This window comes from Oncorhynchus tshawytscha, linkage group LG03 (assembly GCF_018296145.1).
Source record: "Oncorhynchus tshawytscha isolate Ot180627B linkage group LG03, Otsh_v2.0, whole genome shotgun sequence".
Taxonomy (NCBI): Eukaryota; Metazoa; Chordata; class Actinopteri; order Salmoniformes; family Salmonidae; genus Oncorhynchus; species Oncorhynchus tshawytscha.
This window is the reverse complement of record NC_056431.1, coordinates 14,839,100-14,859,327: the sequence shown is the minus strand read 5'-3', so window position 1 is coordinate 14,859,327 and position 20,228 is coordinate 14,839,100. Positions and strand designations below refer to the sequence as shown.

The window sequence follows — 20,228 nt, the reverse complement described above, 5'->3', positions numbered from 1 at the left end:
TGTCATGTTTGTAGGAATAATGGGGAGGCTTGCAAGCCGAAGAACACCATCCCAACCGTGAAGCACGGGGGTGACAGCATCATGTTGTGTGGGTGCTTTCTGCAGGAGGGACTGGTGCACTTCACAAAATAGATGGCATCATGAGGATGGAAAGTTATGTGGATATATTGAAGCAACATCTCAAGACATCAGGAAGTTAAAGCTTGGTCACAAATGGGTTTTCCAAATGGACAATGACCCCAAGCATACTTCCAAAGTTGTGGCAAAATGGCTCAAGGACAACAAAGTCAAGGTATTGAAGTGACCATCACAAAGCCCTGACCTCAATCCCATAGAATATTTGTGGGCAGAACTGAAAAAGCGTGTGCGAGAAAGGAGGCCTACAAATCTGACTCAGTTATACACCAGCTCTGTCAGGAGGAATGGGCCAGGGGAGGCTAGTGGAAGGCTACCTGGGAACGTTTGACCCAAGTTAAACAATTTAAAGGCAATGCTACCAAATACTAATTGAGTACATGTAAACTTCTGACCCACTGGGAATGTGATGAAAGAACTAAAAGCTGAAATAAATCACTCTACTTTTATTCTGACATTTCACATTCTTAAAATAAAGTGGTGATCGTAACTGACCTAAGACAGGGAATTTTTACTGGGATTAAATGTCAGGAATTGTGAAAAACTGAGTTTAAATGTATTTGGCTAAGGTGTATATAAACTTCCGACTTCAACTGTAGATGAAGGATCAGGAGAGGGAGGGAAGAGACAGATAAAATAAATATGACTGGGATAGGCAGTAAATTATCTCATGTATTGCTGTCTCTTCTCTCTGTTACCTCATATTTACATTTTTTTTTATAAACAAATCTATTCAGAGCATTTCTCTGCATGTATTCTCTACCCTCGAACATAGGAATAGATTTCCATATCTTGGGTTTGTTTGTCTTCGTATCTGAGTGAATACATTCTCAACTATCTTGTCTAGTTGGTCAAACAGGTGGATGTCTCCTCTCACCAGCCTTTTACATTGGCGTCCCAAATAGCACTCTATTCCCTACATAGTGCAGGGCTCTTGTCAAAAGTAGGCAATAGGGTCCCATTTGGGATGCTGCCACTGTCTCTTGTACATCCGAATCCTCATTCTCCCCTCTCTCAGGTGTCTAATGGTCTCCAGCCCCTCCATGGTAGTAGTACTGTAGTTACCACTCCTCTGAGGCCTGGTCCTGCTACTGTTCTCTATACAGGTGGAGGTGGGTGCTGCATGCTATCACACACGCCATCACACACACACACACACACACACACACACACACACACACACACACACACACACACACACACACACACACACACACACACACACACACACACACACACACACACACACACACACACACACACACACACACACACACACACACGGGTGTCGTCTGTCTGCGGTCTTCTCTGGAACTGGAATGCCTTCTTCTCCCTGGCCCTGTAGACAGGGTCATATTCACCTATCGGAAGAAAACAGACTAAAACAGGGAGGGTTTACCTGAACTTGTCCAACACTAGTTTTTGTTTTCTGTTGCATAATGTTTTGCTACAGTATGCACTAATGAATACCACCCAGGTGAGTTTGGTCTTTGTTACATTCTCTTCCTGCCCCTGGCCTGGCCTTTGGCTCCTGGCTGGGCCCTGGGTTTGGGGGCTGAGAGGACATGGGTTACCAGGTCCACTCTCTGCTGTAATATACCAGTTAGCAGGAACTCAGCACTGAGGATGGGGAGAGAAGCAGAGAGAGCAGGAGCACAGAGAGACCAGTCCTCCCCACACGATATCACTAGGGTCCGGGCCTGGGCCTTCTGAGTAGAGGGCATCTTAGAGAGGAAGCGAGCTCCGCTACAGACGATGATGTCCTTCATCTGGGCTGGCTCTGGCAACACTGACCTGGTCACATGGACCTCATAACCCTGAGAGAGGAGAGGGCATGCTCTTATTTGGAGTTTCATTTTCCCTTTTAAATGTACAAATCAGTGTCATCACTAGGGCCAGTTTGATAAACAGGAAGTAAAAAGGAAAGAATAAGATAATAGCCTGCTTGCTGCTCAGTCAGAACTGAGCTTATGGGAGAGCTGCCCATTAAACACAACCACAACATTAACAGTTAATGCAGCTTGCCTGCCCTGCCTTCTCCAAAAGACCATCTGAGAAGTCTAGTCTTTATATTTAATACATTTGAAAACATTTCTAAAAACCGGTTTTGTTTTGTCATTATAGCGTATCGTGTGTTGATGTAATTATTATTATAATTTTTGAAAATCTTTTAGAACAAGGCTGTAACGTAACAAAATGTGGAAAAAGTCAAGAGGTCCGAATACACTATGTACATATCTACCTCAAATACCTCGTACCCCTGCACATCCACTAGGTACTGGTAGTCCTTGTATAAAGACAAGTTATCATATTCATTATGTATCTATTATTACATGGTTAACTTTTCTATATGTTCTTTCTCTCTGCTTTATTGGGAAGGGCCCGTGAGTAAGCATTTCAGTAGTCCACACCTGTTGTTTAGGATATACAGAAACCCATATTCTCAGGACATGGCTTTAGTGTGTCTTGTGTTTTCAACAGTGTATGGTGTGTAGTCGTAGATAAAAGGAGGCCATTGGGGAGTGTGGATTGTTCACAGTATGCAGAATAAGTTCTGGGGGCCTGTGAGTCATTATTTGCCTAGCGCCTGCACTCTCCTAGGGGTGTGTGTGTTGAATAAACATGGATGGGAGACACAAAGATAAAAGCAAAGCGGGGAGCACACACACACACACACACACACACACACGAGTTGGGACATTAACACACAAACATAAAGGGATGAATTGGACAGATGGATGGAGGAGAGGGTGTGTGTGTACCTGTAGTAGAGGTTGGGTGCTGGCGGTCCTCAGTGATTCCTCCAGACAGAAGCTGAACTTGTTCTCCTGCTCCCTGTCCTTCACCAGGTACCTGTCAGTAGGTAGGAAACTACCCACCTTACCACACTGAGAGAGAGTGTGTGTGAGGGGGAAAGAGGCAGTGTGTGTCAGAGAGAGAGAGGGGAGGTGTGTGAGGGGGAAAGAGGCAGTGTGCGTCGGAGAGAGAGAGGGGAGGTGTGTGAGGGGGAAAGAGGCAGTGTGTGTCAGAGAGAGAGAGGGGAGGTGTGTGAGGGGGAAAGAGGCAGTGTGTGTCAGAGAGAGAGAGGGGAGGTGTGTGAGGGGGAAAGAGGCAGTGTGTGTCAGAGAGAGAGAGGGGAGGTGTGTGAGGGGGAGAGGCAGTGTGTGTCAGAGAGAGAGAGGGGAGGTGTGTGAGGGGGAAAGAGGCAGTGCGTGTCGGAGAGAGAGAGGGGGAGGTGTGTGAGGGGGAAAGAGGCAGTGTGTGTCAGAGAGAGGGAGGGAGGTGTGTGAGGGGGAAAGAGGCAGTGTGCGTCAGAGAGAGAGAGGGGCAGTGTGTGTGAGGGGAAAAGAGGCAGTGTGCGTCAGAGAGAGAGAGGGGAGGTGTGTGAGGGGGAAAGAGGCAGTGTGTGTCAGAGAGAGAGAGGCAGGTGTGTGGAGGAAAGAGGCAGTGTGCGTCAGAGAGAGAGAGGGGGTGTGTGAGGGGGAAAGAGGCAGTGTGCGTCGGAGAGAGAGGGGAGGTGTGTGAGGGGAAAAGAGGCAGTGTGTGTCGGAGAGAGAGAGAGGAGGTGTGTGAGGGGGAAAGAGGCAGTGTGTGTCAGAGAGAGAGAGGGGAGGTGTGTGAGGGGGAAAGAGGCAGTGTGCGTCAGAGAGAGAGAGGGGAGGTGTGTGAGGGGAGAAAGAGGCAGTGTGCGTCGGAGAGAGAGGGGAGGTGTGTGAGGGGAAAAGAGGCAGTGTGTGTCGGAGGTGTGTGGGGGGAAAGAGGCAGTGTGTGTCGGAGGTGTGTGAGGGGGAAAGAGGCAGTGTGCGTCGGAGAGAGAGAGGGGGGTGTGTGTGCGTCGGAGGGGGAAAGAGGCAGTGTGTGTCGGAGGTGTGAGGGGGAAAGAGGCAGTGTGTGTCGGAGGTGTGTGAGGGGGAAAGAGGCAGTGTGCGTCAGAGAGAGAGAGGGAGGTGTGTGAGGGGAAAGAGGCAGTGTGTGTCGGAGAGAGAGAGGGAGGTGTGTGAGGGGGAAAGAGGCAGTGTGTGTCGGAGAGAGAGAGGGGAGGTGTGTGAGGGGGAAAGAGGCAGTGTGTGTCGGAGAGAGAGAGGGGAGGTGTGTGAGGGGAAAGAGGCAGTGTGTGTCGGAGAGAGAGAGGGGAGGTGTGTGAGGGGGAAAGAGGCAGTGTGTGTCGGAGAGAGGAGGGGAGGTGTGTGAGGGGGAAAAAGAGGCAGTGTGTGTCGGAGGTGAGAGAGAGGAGGTGTGTGAGGGGGAAAGAGGCAGTGTGTGTCAGAGAGAGAGAGGGGAGGTGTGTGAGGGGAAAGAGGCAGTGTGTGTCAGAGAGAGAGAGAGGGAGGTGTGTGAGGGGGAAAGAGGCAGTGTGTGTCGGAGGTGTGTGAGGGGGAAAGAGGCAGTGTGCGTCGGAGAGAGAGAGGGGAGGTGTGAGGGGGGAAAGAGGCAGTGTGTGTCAGAGAGAGAGAGGGGAGGTGTGTGAGGGGGAAAGAGGCAGTGTGTGTCGGAGGTGTGTGAGGGGGAAAGAGGCAGTGTGCGTCGGAGAGAGAGAGGGGAGGTGTGAGAGGGGAAAAGAGGCAGTGTGTGTCGGAGAGAGAGGCAGAGAGAGGTGTGAGGGGGAAAGAGGCAGTGTGTGTCGGAGGTGTGTGAGGGGGAAAGAGGCAGTGTGCGGTCGGAGAGAGAGAGGGGAGGTGTGTGAGGGGGAGAGGCAGTGTGTGTCAGAGAGAGAGAGGGGAAAGAGGTGTGGTGAGGGGGAAAGAGGCAGTGTGTGTCGGAGGTGTGTGAGGGGGAGAGGCAGTGTGCGTCAGAGAGAGAGAGGGGAGGTGTGTGAGGGGGAAAGAGGCAGTGTGTGTCGGAGAGAGAGAGAGGAGGTGTGAGGGGGAAAGAGGCAGTGTGTGTCGGAGAGAGAGAGGGGAGGTGTGTGAGGGGGAAAGAGGCAGTGTGCGTCGGAGAGAGAGAGGGGAGGTGTGTGAGGGGGAAAGAGGCAGTGTGCGTCGGAGGTGTGTGAGGGGGAAAGAGGCAGTGTGTGTCGGAGAGAGAGAGGGGAGGTGTGAGGGGGAAAGAGGCAGTGTGCGTCGGAGAGAGAGAGGAGAGGCAGTGTGTGTGAGGGGGAAAGAGGCAGTGTGCGTCGGAGAGAGAGAGGGGTGGTGTGTGAGGGGGAAAGAGGCAGTGTGCGTCGGAGGTGTGTAAGGGGGAAAGAGGCAGTGTGTGTCGGAGGTGTGTGAGGGGGAAAGAGGCAGTGTGCGTCAGAGAGAGAGAGGGGAGGTGTGTGAGGGGGAAAGAGGCAGTGTGTGTCGGAGGTGTGTGAGGGGGAAAGAGGCAGTGTGTGTCGGAGGTGTGTGAGGGGGAAAGAGGCAGTGTGCGTTGGAGGTGTGTGAGGGGGAAAGAGGCAGTGTGCGTCGGAGAGAGAGAGGGGAGGTGTGTGAGGGGGAAAGAGGCAGTGTGTGTCGGAGAGAGAGAGGGGAGGTGTGTGAGGGGGAAAGAGGCAGTGTGCGTCGGAGAGAGAGAGGGGAGGTGTGTGAGGGGGAAAGAGGCAGTGTGCGTCGGAGGTGTGTGGGGGGGAAAGAGGCAGTGTGTGTCGGAGGTGTGTGAGGGGGAAAGAGGCAGTGTGTGTCGGAGGTGTGTGAGGGGGAAAGAGGCAGTGTGAGGCAGTGTGCGTCGGAGAGAGAGAGGGGGTGTGAGGTGTGTGAGGGGGAAAGAGGCAGTGTGTGTCGGAGAGAGAGAGGGAGGTGTGTGAGGGGGAAAGAGGCAGTGTGCGTCGGAGAGAGAGAGGGGAGGTGTGTGAGGGGGAAAGAGGCAGTGTGCGTCGGAGAGAGAGAGGGGAGGTGTGTGAGGGGGAAAGAGGCAGTGTGTGTCGGAGGTGTATGAGGGGGAAAGAGGCAGTGTGCGTCGGAGAGAGAGAGGGGAGGTGTGTGAAGGGGAAAGAGGCAGTGTGCGTCGGAGGTGTGTGAGGGGGAGAGGCAGTGTGCGTCGGAGAGAGAGAGGGAGGGGGAAAGTGTGTGAGGGGAAAGAGGCAGTGTGTGTGTCGGAGAGAGAGAGAGGAGGTGTGTGAGGGGGAAAGAGGCAGTGTGTGTCGGAGAGAGAGAGAGGAGGTGTGTGAGGGGGAAAGAGGCAGTGTGTGTCGGAGAGAGAGAGAGGAGGTGTGTGAGGGGAAAGAGGCAGTGTGTGTCGGAGAGAGAGAGAGGAGGTGTGTGAGGGGAGAGGCAGTGTGCGTCGGAGAGAGAGAGGGGAGGTGTGTGAGGGGGAAAGAGGCAGTGTGCGTCGGAGGTGTGTGAGGGGAAAGAGGCAGTGTGTGTCGGAGAGAGAGAGGGAGGTGTGTGAGGGGGAAAGAGGCAGTGTGTGTCGGAGAGAGAGAGGGGAGGTGTGTGAGGGGGAAAGAGGCAGTGTGCGTCGGAGGTGTGTGGGGGTGTGAAAAGAGGCAGTGTGTGTCGGAGGTGTGTGAGGGGGAAAGAGGCAGTGTGTGTCGGAGGTGTGTGAGGGGGAAAGAGGCAGGCAGTGTGTGTCGGAGGTGTGAGGGGGAAAGAGGCAGTGTGTGTCGGAGTCGGAGAGAGAGGGAGGTGTGTGAGGGGGAAAGAGGCAGTGTGTGTCGGAGAGAGAGAGGGGAGGTGTGTGAGGGGGAAAGAGGCAGTGTGTGTCGGAGAGAGAGAGGGGAGGTGTGTGAGGGGAAAGAGGCAGTGTGTGTCGGAGGTGTGTGAGGGGGGCAGAAAGAGGCAGTGTGTGTCGGAGAGAGAGAGGGAGGTGTGAGGGGGGAAAGAGGCAGTGTGTGTCGGAGAGAGAGAGGGGGTGTGTGAGGGGAAAGAGGCAGTGTGTCGGAGGGGGGGGGAAAGAGGCAGTGTGTGTCGGAGGTGTGTGAGGGGGAAAGAGGCAGTGTGTGTCGGAGGTGTGTGAGGGGGAAAGAGGCAGTGTGTGTCGGAGAGAGAGAGGGGAGGTGTGTGAGGGGAAAGAGGCAGTGTGTGTCGGAGAGAGAGAGAGAGAGGTGTGTGAGGGGAAAAGAGGCAGTGTGTGTCAGAGAGAGAGAGAGAGAGGTGTGTGAGGGGGAAAGAGGCAGTGTGTGTCGGAGAGAGAGAGAGAGGTGTGTGAGGGGAAAAGAGGCAGTGTGTGTCGGAGACAGAGAGAGAGAGGTGTGTGAAGGGAAAAGAGGCAGTGTGTGTCGGAGAGAGAGAGAGAGAGTGTGTGAGGGGAAAAGAGGCAGTGTGTGTCGGAGAGAGAGAGGTGTGTGAGGGGAAAGAGGCAGTGTGTGTCGGAGAGAGAGAGAGAGAGAGTGTGTGAGGGGAAAAGAGGCAGTGTGTGTCGGAGAGAGAGAGAGAGAGGTGTGTGAGGGGAAAAGAGGCAGTGTGTGTTAGAGAGAGAGAGAGAGAGGTGTGTGAGGGGAAAAGAGGCAGTGTGTGTCGGAGAGAGAGAGGAGGTGTGAGGTGTTGGGAGGGGAAAAGAGGTAGTGTGTGTCGGAGAGAGAGAGGAGGTGTGAGGTGTTGGGAGGGGAAAAGAGGTAGTGTGTGTCGGAGAGAGAGTGAAATAGAAAGTACAGTGAACAAAAAAATAGGCTCTGACTCCAACCACCCCATTACACATAACAGCGATGTGCATTCTATTTTTACAATCTTCACTTCCTGGTGGGGGGGGCAGGGACCAACCTTATCCAGCCAATCGGTGGTGACGACGGGCACGCCACGGGCCACAGCACACAGGAACTTGACGGTGCGTCGGATCCTGTTAGTCACCAGGTGGGTCATGTCGGCCACGCCCTTCGCCAGGCTGCCCCCCAGACGAGACACCACCTTTCCCCCCTCCTCATCCACCACTCCTGTAAACAACACCTGAGAGGAGGGGGAGGTCAAAGGACAAAAGGAGGGACAGAATGAGGGAGAGAGTAAAGAGGAAGGGAGGGCTTTCAAAACCCACATACATGACTGTGCAGAGAAATTAAATGCTCTAACACAGAGACACTAAACACACGTCCATTAGCTTACCTTATAGGACTGCGTGGAGGCCCTAGCTCGGCCCAGTGTCCCAGGCGAGGAGAGAGAGGACAGGGGAGAGGCAGAGGAGGAGCGAGGGGTCTTGGCAAACGGTGATGATTCCACAGGGGCCCTACGCTTACCTCTGCCCTTACCTGTAGGGGTCTGGGGCACCTGAACCAGCGAGGGGTAGGGGGTGGAAGAGAGAAAGGGGGAAGAGCGGGAGCGGGAGGAGAGGAAGCAAAGAGAGGGGGAAGAGAGGAAGAAAGAGAGAGACAGAGTATCATTATTCAGTAATACTGGGTGTATACAAACTGACAGTTATGCACATTGAACCACTTAATTCATTACTAGGGCTGTTATGCAAAGATGGCCCGTGTACTCCCATGGCTGAGGGAGAGAGAGATGTCAGTGTACTCCCATGGCTGAGGGAGAGAGAGATGTCAGTGTACTCCAATGGCTGAGGGAGAGAGAGATGTCAGTGTACTCCAATGGCTGAGGGAGAGAGAGATGTCAGTGTACTCCCATGGCTGAGGGAGAGAGAGATGTCAGTATACTTCCATGGCTGAGGGAGAGAGAGATGTCAGTGTACTCCCATGGCTGAGGGAGAGAGTCAGTGTCAGTGTACTCCCATGGCTGAGGGAGAGAGAGATGTCAGTGTACTTCCATGGCTGAGGGAGAGAGAGATGTCAGTGTACTCCCATGGCTGAGGGAGAGAGAGATGTCAGTGTACTCCAATGGCTGAGGGAGAGAGAGATGTCAGTGTACTCCAATGGCTGAGGGAGAGAGAGATGTCAGTGTACTCCAATGGCTGAGGGAGAGAGAGATGTCAGTGTACTCCAATGGCTGAGGGAGAGAGAGATGTCAGTGTACTCCAATGGCTGAGGGAGAGAGAGATGGAGCAGATGGAGAGAGAACATTACCACAGAATTAGAGTCCAAAACAGATTCCTCTTCTTTCTTTATCTGAACCGTCGACTGCCTGCCTCGGACTTTCCTCTGCACAGTACCAGCCTCTTCCTCTTCCATCTTCTCACTCTGTCCCTCCATACTCTTCTCCTCCTCTGCTATCTTTTTCACCTGTGCAGTGGAGGTTCTGCCTCTCTTTGCTGGAGTAGATGCAGGTTTCTCCTCTTTCTCTCCTTCCTCTGCTGCCCTGCGTCTCCTTCCCCTCTGAACCGTAGCTTTCCCCCGGGGAACCTTGAACTCACTACTCTCCTCCTCCTCCTCTTCCAGCCCCCTCTTCCTCCCTTTCCCTCTCCCACCTGTTTTAGACCCCACTCCCTCTTCCCTCTGAGTTTCCCCTCCTGCTGTTGTAGTGGTGGATTCAGGTGTGTTGTCTTTCTGGCCGCCTCGGCCCCGGCCTCTTCCATTCCCTCTAGGAGTGGGGGAGTCCTCGGTTACCTGGGCTGGAGTGGTTTCTTCATCTGCTACTACAGGGTCTGGCTCATTGGTTTTGTCTGTTTTCTTCTGCCCTCTAGTGGTACCACCAGCCTCCTGAGAATCAGCCTTCTCATTAATCTCAGGGTGTGGACCATAATCCTCTACTTTCTGGCTTCTCCTGCCTCTGGCTGTGGGCTTGAGGGCTGGAGGCTTCTCACTCTGCCTGTTACTGGGAGAGACAGACTCTGTTCCAGTCTTCCTCCTCCCTCCTCCCCTCCCTTTGCTCTGAGAGCTCACGCTAGCCGCGATACCGGTGGAGACCTCTGAGTTGAGGGAGCTGTGGGAGTTGGTGGAGCTGGAGCGAGAGCGGGTTCTCCTGGCAACAAACTGTTCGCTGGAGAGAATGTCCTGCACTGTGACCTCCACAGCAGCAGGGGGAGCCACAACCGTCCCGACCAACGTCCGTCTCCTGGTGCTGTTGCGGATGGGGTTGTCTGGACCAGGGGCAGACTCTGTGGTACTGGTGGTCTTCCTCCCCCCTCTCCCTCTGCTCCCCTGGGTACCTATATTGGAGGTGGATCTCTCAGAGCTGACAGAGTTGGAGCGAGACCTAGTTATACTTTCTGGGACTGGTTCTGGTTGGCTGGACAGAATATCAGGTTCAGGTTGTGGTTCAGTTGTGGGTGGAACCATGACGGTTCTCCTGGTGATTGCTCTGCGACCTCTAGTGGATGTTTTTGGCTCATTTTCGTTGTCTTTCTGTGTTTGTTTTTCTCCTTGTTCCTTCGCTTGTCGTTCTTTAATCTCCTTATCTTTCTCCTCGGCTTCCCTCTTTTCTCTTTCCCTCTCCAGTTTTTCTTTCAGGTTTCTCTCCTTTATTTCCCTGTCTAATCGCTCCTTCTCTTCCTTGTTCTTCTCCAGTCTTTTCCTCTCTTCTCTTTCTTTCCTCTCTATTCTCTCTTTTTCTTCTCTCTCTAATCTCTCCTTTTCTCGCTCCAGTCTTTCTTGCTCTTCTCGTTCCTTCCTTTCCCTCTCAAGCCGCTCTCTTTCCTCCTGTTCTCTTTTCTCTCTCTCCATCCTTTCTATTTCTTCTCTTTTCTCTCTCTCCATCCTTTCTATTTCTTCTCTTTTCTCCATCCTTTCTATTTCTTCTCTTTTCTCTCTCTCCATCCTTTCTATTTCTTCTCTTTTCTCTCTCTCCATCCTTTCTATTTCTTCTCTTTTCTCTCTCTCCATCCTTTCGGGTTCTTCTCTTTTCTCTCTCTCCATCCTTTCGGTTTCTTCTCTTTTCTCTCTCTCCATCCTTTCTATTTCTTCTCTTTTCTCTCTCTCCATCCTTTCTATTTCTTCTCTTTTCTCTCTCTCCATCCTTTCGGGTTCTTCTCTTTTCTCCCTCTCCATCCTTTCGGTTTCTTCTCTTTCCACTCTCTCCCTCTCTAATCTCTCATCTTGTTCTTTAAGTTCCTGTTCCATCCTCTCTCTGTCCTGTTGTTCCTTCATAACCCTTTCTGATTCTACTTTTTCCTTCTCAGCCTGTTCTTGTCTTTGATTCTCTATTCCCTCTTCCTCCTCTCTCTGTTCCCTCTCAAGTCTTTCTTCTTCTTCTCCCCCTTTCTGTTGTTTCACACTCTTTCTTCCTCTTCTCCCTTGCTCAATCACCTCCACCTCTTCTTCTTTCTCACTCTCTCCTTCCTCAGACAGCACCTTCCCTCTCCTCCCTCTGCCTCCTGCGGTGTTTACAGCCTTCCCCTTCCCTCTTGTCTGTGTCTTTGGAGGCTCAGCGCTCTCCTCTTCTTCCTCTCCTCCTCTAGCTCCTCTTCTACCTCTACTGCTGACACGGCTTGTCCCAGCCTCCGACTCTTTCCCTCGCTCTCTCTGAGCCCGTCCTTTATCTTTGGTGTCCTCCTCCTCCTCTTCCTCAGTGTCACAAGTACCCATAGGCTGAGTTTCAGCGGTGGAGATGTGGGAGCTGGTGAGGAACTCACTAGGTTGTGTCTCCTCCTCTTCTACTCTCCCTCTCTGGGACCTTCCCCTCCTTCTGGATGATGGAGGTTTGAGTTCTTCCTTCTCATTGTCATCATCCTCAGCAGCAGCAGCAGTAAACATGGGCTGGGTTTCAGCAGGGGAGAGGTAGGAGCAGACAGTCTGTGTCTCTTCCTCGTCTACTGTCTGTTCTTGGGACTGTCCTCTTCCTCTGGGTGAGTCTGGTTTGGCTTCTTCCTCATCATCACTCATCATCATGTCCAGAGTTTGAGCTGTGGAGAGGTATTGGTTGATCAGCATGTCACCAGTCTGGGTCTCCTGCTCCTCTTCCCCTCTCTCCCCCACTCCTCCAGATCCCCCTCTCCTTACTGGGGTTGAGGGCATGGCCCCAACCAAACCTTCCTCCTCTTCCTCATAGACAGACATGGGCAGGGTTTCAGTCGTAGCAACATTAGACGTGGCGGGGGTCTCCTCTTCATCTTCCTCCTCTGTGTCACTGCAAGGCTGGGCAGCATAAGCCTGTGTTGCCACGAGGACAAAGTCCCCCTGCCTGTTCCTCCCGAACACCGCAGACCTCTGGCCCAGGCCAGGCTCCTCACTCCCCCCTCCAGATGCATAGGTCTGGGTGGCCTCCAGGTCAGAATCCCTATCTGGGGAGCTGAAAGCCTGGGGGCTCTCTGAGGCCTGGTCCCTGGCCTGGAGGCTGAGGTCCCTGCTGTCTGATAGACCCAGCTGGAAGGAGCCTCGGCTGGGCTGCTCCTCCCGGTCCTCCCCCAAGGAAGGCTCCAGACCGTAGGGCTGCGTAGAATCCAGGGTTGGTTCCACTGGAAGGCTGCTCTGATGGCCCTGGTTCTGGGCCTCCAACACAAATGACTGGGTCTCGGCCACCACAAAGTCATCGTCCTCCTGGCTGTCTGATGCAGAGCAGGACAATGCTGCTGTAGGCCTCAGCACAGGAGGGAGAGCTGGGTCTGAGGAGGAAAGATAGAGAGACAGGTTACAAATGAACACGGCAGTTTCCACTGGAAATGTATAATCTCTTGTCAAAGTCTATGCCTGTGTCCCAAATGGCACCCTATTCCCGTTATAGTGCAGCACTTTTGACCAGAGCCATATGGACCCTGGTCAAAGGCCGTACATTACATAGGATTCAGGGTGTGATTTATGCAAACCATACAATCAATGACTTACGTCTGAAGGAGTCAGAGGGACTGAAGAAGGCCTGAGTCTCCATCTCCTCCTGTACTGACGATGCCAAAGGGGTGGAGCACTTCTGATGAGGGCCAGGAGAACCCACCAGGGGGAGCAGCCCGGGGCCAACTGCCCCCTCTCTGAGCCGACATGCAGTCTGTCCCTGGCCTGCCTCCCCTGGTCCATCCTCCTCCGTATCACTGTCCACCCTGAAGTCACTGGGCTCACTGAGGTCCGACTCCGGGACCATCCCTGCTGGGGGCCGACACCGGGGGGGATTGGGCTCCAACCTCTCCTCCTCAGCATCTGTGTCAGCATCAGAGTCCTGAGACCTGAGATCAATTGTCGTTGTTGTGGGTGATGGAAGCACGGCCAGTCGAGACGCTAACCCCGCGTCTTCCATTACCGTGGCAACATTAGGAGGAGGAAGGTTCATGGTCTGTGTGGCGTCTTCCTCTAAGTCAGTGTCGCTGTCAGACCTGATCTCCAGAGGAGCAGCAGCTGCAGGTCCTACACTGGTGGGTGGATTAAGGAGCTCCGCTGTTCTGCTGCTGGCCGGAGGGGTAAACGGGCTGTCTTCTTCATCAGTATCACTGTCCAAAAGGATCTCCTGGGGACCAGCAATCCCTGTTCTGATCCCACGAGAATCTGATTCTGGAACTGTTTTGGAATGTGTGTCTGTGTCCTCCTCTTCCACATCTGTGTCTGGGTGGAATTCTACAGGCGGCACTGCAGGGGCAGGATTGTCTGGTTTCTCAGCCGGATCAGATATGAAGGAGGTAACATTGGTAGCACTGTCTGACACAACAACATCATCATCATCCACGTCTGTATCACTGTCCAGGTGGATCTCTGTTGGCTGCACCACTGGGACAGAATCTACTGGTTTCCTCTCCACATCGGCTGCAGTTAGCATTAACTTAGCGTCAACGTCCATAGTATCTCCTTCCTCCACATCAGTATCACTGTCCATGTGGATCTGGCCTGGGTCAGAGTCTGTAGTAGGAGGTTCTGTTACGGCTGGTGGCTTAACACTTTCTACAGGTGCAGACAGCCCCATCTCCTCCTCTCCCTCTACGTCTGTGTCACTGTCCATGTTAACTGTGTCCTCTGTAGACACCATTGGTGCATCTCTCTCAGCTTGACTGACCTGGTTCACCACTGACACATCCTCTTTTCCTCTTGTCCTTTTCCCAGGTTCCTTCTCTCCTAGTGCCTCTGTGCCTTCCTTCCCTTCCTCCTCTTCTTCGCTGTCGTCCACTATCACTTGTGCTCTTCTTCTCCTGGGCTGCTGTCTCGGTCCATCCATGTCGCTCTCCTCCTCACTGAAGCTCACTACTTTCTTGGATCTGCTTTTAGCAGAGGGAGTGATGGGTTTGTCATCCTCACTGTTAGACATACAAGGAAAGGTGACTTCACTTTGAATACAAACACCCACTGTATTCTAATATATATATATATATATATATATATATATATATATATATATATATATATATATATATATATATATATATATATATATATATATATATATATATATATATATAGTCTAAAATATAATTCAATACTTTTCAGTGATGATACCAGGTTACTGAAGTGTAAATGATTGGATGGATGGGAACTTTACCCCTCTGGAATGACTTTGTTTGTAGGACTGAGGAATGTAGAACAGGTGGGACTGGACACATGGGAGTCAGAATCAGAGACTAACAGAGAAAAAGAGAGAGAGGGGTGTAGAGAGAGAGGGGTAGAGAGAGAGATGGGTAGAGAGAGAACAAGAGAGAGAGAGGTGTAGAGAGAGAAAGAGGTGTAGAGAGAGAGAGAGAGGGGTAGAGAGAACGAAAGAGAGGGGTAGAGAGAACGGAAGAGAGAGAGGTAGAGAGAACGCAAGTGAGAGGTAGAGAGAACGCAAGTGAGAGGTAGAGAAAGGGAGAGGTAGAGAGAACGCAAGTGAGAGGTAGAGAGAGGGAGAGAAAGGGGAGAAATAGATATTTACAAAACACTGCAACAAAGCTAGATCAGATTACAATTAGGGAAACAAACAACATAATTTTACCAAAGTACTTTCCCCGTTTGTCTCTCCGTCCCTCTCGATCTCCGTCGGAGTCAGACTCAGATTCAGGCACCAGTGTCCTCTCAGGCTTTGTGGGGGTTTGTTCCAACGACAGGGGTATGGCCCGAGTTTTACCTTTTCCACCCAGCTCAGTCGACAATGGTGCCCCCATCTCTCCATTGACTCCTCTACCCTCAGTCGGTCTCTCAGTCTTCGATGTGCCAGTCTCTCGTCCCAGACCTTGGCCGCTAGGGCTTCCTCTGAACTGGGCCTTCCTGTCTGGCCCTGTCCTCCTTCCCCTTCCAGAGTGTGCGTTGGTCGGGTTCTGCATGTGCCCCTGTCCCCGCCTCTGGTCCACTGAGACATACTGGCAGGGGATGTCAGCTATTACCACACACTCTCCATCAGTCAGAGCGTAGCGGACGTGAGGGGTCAGTTTGGTCCGGCCCTTCCTTGTCCCATTCATGCTCCCCAGGTCCCACACTAAAGCCTCTGTCTCCATGCCGGCAACGTTGCCACGACAACGGTTGCCGCAAAACATTGAGATGGAGATGACGGTGTGTTGCTTGGATACAGAAGGTGCCACGAGGGGAAGGGAGCAGGAGTTTGGGTTTCGACCCAACACATTCTCTCCCTGGTAGAGAGGCAACTCTGAGAAAGAGGGGGAGGGGGGAGTATCAATAAAATACTGCTTTTAGCAGCAAATATAAACATGTCATAAACTAACATCACTATTTCATGAAAAACTTTGACAAACAAGTTTTTTATTTAACCAGGCAAGTCAGTTAAGAACAAATTCTCATTTACTATGAAAGTGGGTTAACTGCCTTGTTCAGGGGCAGAACAACATATTTTAACCTTCGATCCAGCAACCTTTCGGTTACTGGCCCAACACTCTAACCACTAGGCTACCTGCTGAATATCTCAAATCTTGTGTTGATGAAACAAAGTAAGAGGGAAAGCAATGCATGCAACAGAATGCCAGATATTGTACAAGTCTAGGAGTATTTGTAAAGGTTAAAAGATTATAGAAAGGTTGGGGACATAACAGGGCTCTACTCACCAGTCTCTGAGATATGTTCATTTTTTAACACCCTGAGTTTTGCCAGTGGCTCTCCTCGCTTCTCTTTTCGCATCTCTCCATCCTCCTCCTCTGACTCTTCCAATATTGAGTCATCGATCAGCTGTGTTGCCTCCATTCACCCTTCAATCTAAAATCAGCCAAAGGGACAGAAAACATGGCAGTAAAACAGTCATTAGTTTGTCAGCTAAATTGTTTTATCGGGATGCACTGGCTGGCTAACGTTAGAAGATAGTCTAGCAAGCTAAGTTAGCAGAACGTTTCTAAATTTGACTATGACTTATTCAGTAAAACAAGGCCACCAATTACCATAAAGAACACATTTTTAATGGATATTCACTTTTTCTTTAAAACACCAGACTTACTGTGCATGCATTTCGAACGACGAAAAACAAGTGCATTTCCGGTAGTATATCTGCCCGCCTTTGGTGGGCGGGTCCATAAGATTATTGGTCGAAACGGCTGTCAGTTATACTATCATTTGTGATGATTGGGTCAAAAGAACCTCGATCATCATAATTAAGGATTTGATTGGACATGAATGTTATGACTTGGGCATTTATTGGCGCTCCGGGTGACTCGAGATTTGACATAAGGACCAATGGAATGGTCTAAAATGTTCAAACTCCGCCCACCCTGGATACCCGGCCATAGAATACAAATTCGACTATTTTTACTGCGCTGGATAGACAAAGGGGCGTGTATCTCCACTGAAGCGCCTTTTCTCGTTTCGGAGCAATCCAATGAGATTTTACTTTTATTATAGGAATAGGAGTGACTCTTTCCATTATTATTCGGATAGTTTGGGATCCGGTATCATTTGCATCAGTGTTTACACAGCCATTTCCCCTCTCTAGTGTCTGTTCTCTGTTTCATTTATGAACGTGTATTATTTGAAGGCATTACTCTGGGTACACACTTCCCAACTCATTAATGTATGGTGTTTCATTTTATATTATAACAATTGAATGGGAAGAGTAAGAGCAAACCATTCTTAAATATACTTTTCTGGCTATTGCATCATTACTAATATAGGCCTATTCTATTGTGTTCATGAACATTCATAGTTTTGTTCTATTTTGAGGCAGTTTAAGCCTTATTGCTGCACTTAATCTTATCCAGATGCTAGTCTGTTGTCATAGCGGGAATAGCGCTGCTTTGGGCCTGTAATTTGTTTTCATAATGGAATAATGTGTTCATTCACATGCTGTGAGTTTAATGTTATTCCAATGATATAACTAACTTTCCTTCTCTCTGGCCCATGATGATGGTATGCATCAACAGCCTCCCTAGTGTATCGAACTTTGTGACTCAAAGCACTCACAGTACTCAACAACAAAAAACATGTCTTTCTATCTCAGATTTCACAATGTGGATGGAATGATAACTTGCAACATCTGTCAGTCAAACAGTATGTCTATTGATACAGGACAAATGAGGACAAACAAGAGATTAACATTAGTTCATTTATTCGCAGTCACAAGGGGTGTGTCTAATTTCAATAATATTTTCCATTAGATAAATAAAATGCTCAACATTGGTTTTGGGACCCCTTTAACTTTGTCTTACTTCTAAGTTACTTTGAGTTTTTTTCCCATGTGGTTTCACAGCTTCATTTGGCCCTTCAATCTTCATCTTCAAAGCTCTGTCTTTAAGGGTCATCGTCTTCAGCCTCCTCCTTGAACTCTCCCTCTTCCTCAGCGGTGGCGTCCTGGTACTGCTGGTACTCAGACACCTCAGTGAACTCCATCTCGTCCATGCCCTCTCCAGTATACCAGTGCAAGAAGGCCTTGCAGCGGAACATGGCAGTGAACTGCTCAGAGATACGCTTGAACAGCTCCTGGATGGCTGTGCTGTTGCCGATGAAGGTGACAGACATTTTTAGACCCGTGGTGGGATGTCGCAGACAGCGGTCTTCACGTTGTTGGGGATCCATTCCACGAAGTAGCTGCTGTTCTTGTTCTGGATATTAAGCATCTGCTCGTCCACCTCCTTCATGGACATTTGGCCCCGGAACACTGCAGCCACAGTAAGGTAGCGGCCTTGACGAGGGTCGCAGGCGGCCATCATGTTTTTTGCGTCGAACACCTGCTGGGTAAGCTCGGGCATGGTGAGGGCACGGTACTGCTGGCTGCCCCTGCTGGTGAGGGGGGCGAAGCCGGGCATGGTGAGGGCACGGTACTGCTGGCTGCCGCTGCTGGTGAGGGGGGGCGAAGCCGGGTACAGTGAGGGCACGGTACTGCTGGCTGCCGCTGCTGGTGAGGGGGCGAAGCCGGGTACGGTGAGGGCACGGTACTGCTGGCTGCCCCTGCTGGTGAGGGGGCGAAGCCGGGCATGGTGAGGGCACGGTACTGCTGGCTGCCCCTGCTGGTGAGGGGGGCGAAGCCGGGCATGGTGAGGGCACGGTACTGCTGGCTGCCCCTGCTGGTGAGGGGGGCGAAGCCGGGCATGGTGAGGGCACGGTACTGCTGGCTGCCCCTGCTGGTGAGGGGGGCGAAGCCGGGTACGGTGAGGGCACGGTACTGCTGGCTGCCCCTGCTGGTGAGGGGGCGAAGCCGGGCATGGTGAGGGCACGGTACTGCTGGCTGCCCCTGCTGGTGAGGGGGCGAAGCCGGGCATGGTGAGGGCACGGTACTGCTGGCTGCCCCTGCTGGTGAGGGGGTGAAGCCGGGCATGGTGAGGGCACGGTACTGCTGGCTGCCCCTGCTGGTGAGGGGGTGAAGCCGGGCATGGTGAGGGCACGGTACTGCAGGCTGTCCCTGCTGGTGAGGGGGTGAAGCCGGGCACAGTGAGGGCACGGTACTGCAGGCTGTCCCTGCTGGTGAGGGGGCGAAGCCGGGCACGGTGAGGGCACGGTACTGCAGGCTGTCCCTGCTGGTGAGGGGGGCGAAGCCGGGCACGGTGAGGGCACGGTACTGCAGGCTGTCCCTGCTGGTGAGGGGGCGAAGCCGGGCATGGTGAGGGCACGGTACTGCAGGCTGTCCCTGCTGGTGAGGGGGGCGAAGCCGGGCATGGTGAGGGCACGGTACTGCTGGCTGCCCCTGCTGGTGAGGGGGGCGAAGCCGGGCATGGTGAGGGCACGGTACTGCTGGCTGCCCCTGCTGGTGAGGGGGGCGAAGCCGGGCATGAAGAAGTGCAGACGGGGGAAGGGCACCATGTTGACGGCCAGTTTGCGGAGGTCAGCGTTGAGCTGGCCAGGGAAGCGCAGGCAGGTGATGACGCCGCTCACGGTGGCTTACACCAGGTGGTTGAGGTCACCATAGGTGGGCGTGGTCAGTTTGAGCGTGCGGAAGCAGATGTCATAGAGGGCCTCGTTGTCGATGCAGAACATTGGTTTTGGGACCCCTTTAACTTTGTCTTGCTTCTAAGTTACTTTGAGGTTTTTTCCCATGTGGTTTCACAGCTTCATTTGGCCCTTCGAATACAATCTTCATCTTCAAAGCTCTGTCTGTGTTCTCCACTAGCTGGTGAATGGAGAGGGTGGCGTTGTAGGGCTCCACTGTGTCTGATACCTGGAAAGAAACAGAGAGAGAGATTAGAGTACTTTATATTTTCTGCCTCATTAAGTACATTTGCATTGAAGCACTAGAAAAATTATTATGTACAAAGAAGAAACACTCAATATATATACCCCCTTTTTCTCCCCAATTTTGTGGTATCCAATTGTTAGTAGCTACTATCTTGTCTCATTGCTACAACTCCCATACGGGCTCGGGAGAGACGAAAGTTGAAAGTTATGCGTCCTCCGATACATAACCCAACCAAGCCGCACTGCTTCTTAACACAGCGTGCATCCAACCCGGAAGCCAGCCGCACCAATGTGTCGGAGGAAACACTGTGCACCTGGCAACCTTGGTTAGCGTGCACTGCGCCCGGCCCGCCACAGGAGTTGCTGGTGCGCAATGAGACAAGGATATCCCTACCGGCCAAACCCTCCCTAACCCGGACGACGCTATGCCAATTGTGTGTTGCCCCACGGACCTCCCGGTCGCGGCCGGTTACGACAGAGCCTGGGCGCGAACTCAGAGTCTCTGGTGGTACAGCTGGTGCTGCAGTACAGCGCCCTTAACCACTGCGCCACCCGGGAGGCTCTATATATTATTTTTACTGTAACATATTAAAAGCATTTGAACAATACACGTTTATCTGCTAAATCAGTGCACAATTGGCCGCAGCGATCTGAATTGCAAGTATGGCTGACATGACAGTACCTTCGGTGAGGGCACCACGCTGAAAGTGTTCATGATGCGGTCAGGGTACTCCTCTCTGATCTTGCTGATGAGCAGGGTGCCCATGCCCGACCCCGTGCCTCCGCCCAAGGAGTGGGTGAGCTGGAAGCCCTGCAGGCAGTCACAGTTTTCTGACTCCTTCCTCACTACGTCCAGGACAGAGTCCACCAGCTCTGCTCTCTCTGTGTAGTGGCCCTTTGCCCAGTTGTTACCAGCACCGCTCTGGCCTGA

The 20,228-nt window shown here is 52.1% G+C and overlaps 1 protein-coding gene and 1 pseudogene across 1 annotated transcript; both read right to left on the bottom strand.

The window, feature by feature from the left end:
* Window positions 1-813: 813 nt before the first annotated feature.
* LOC112228210 (mediator of DNA damage checkpoint protein 1) lies at window positions 814-15,898 on the bottom strand. Its single transcript, XM_042310398.1, has 8 exons — window positions 15,751-15,898; window positions 14,691-15,338; window positions 14,262-14,340; window positions 13,782-14,019; window positions 8,088-8,249; window positions 7,752-7,934; window positions 2,898-3,023; window positions 814-1,952 (listed from the first exon to the last, which is right to left on the bottom strand). Exons 1-8 carry the CDS (start codon window positions 15,884-15,886, stop codon window positions 1,629-1,631), a joined length of 1,896 nt encoding a protein of 631 aa, XP_042166332.1. The 5' UTR covers window positions 15,887-15,898; the 3' UTR covers window positions 814-1,628.
* A 1,398-nt stretch (window positions 15,899-17,296) lies between these two features.
* LOC112244547 lies at window positions 17,297-20,228 on the bottom strand (annotated as a pseudogene).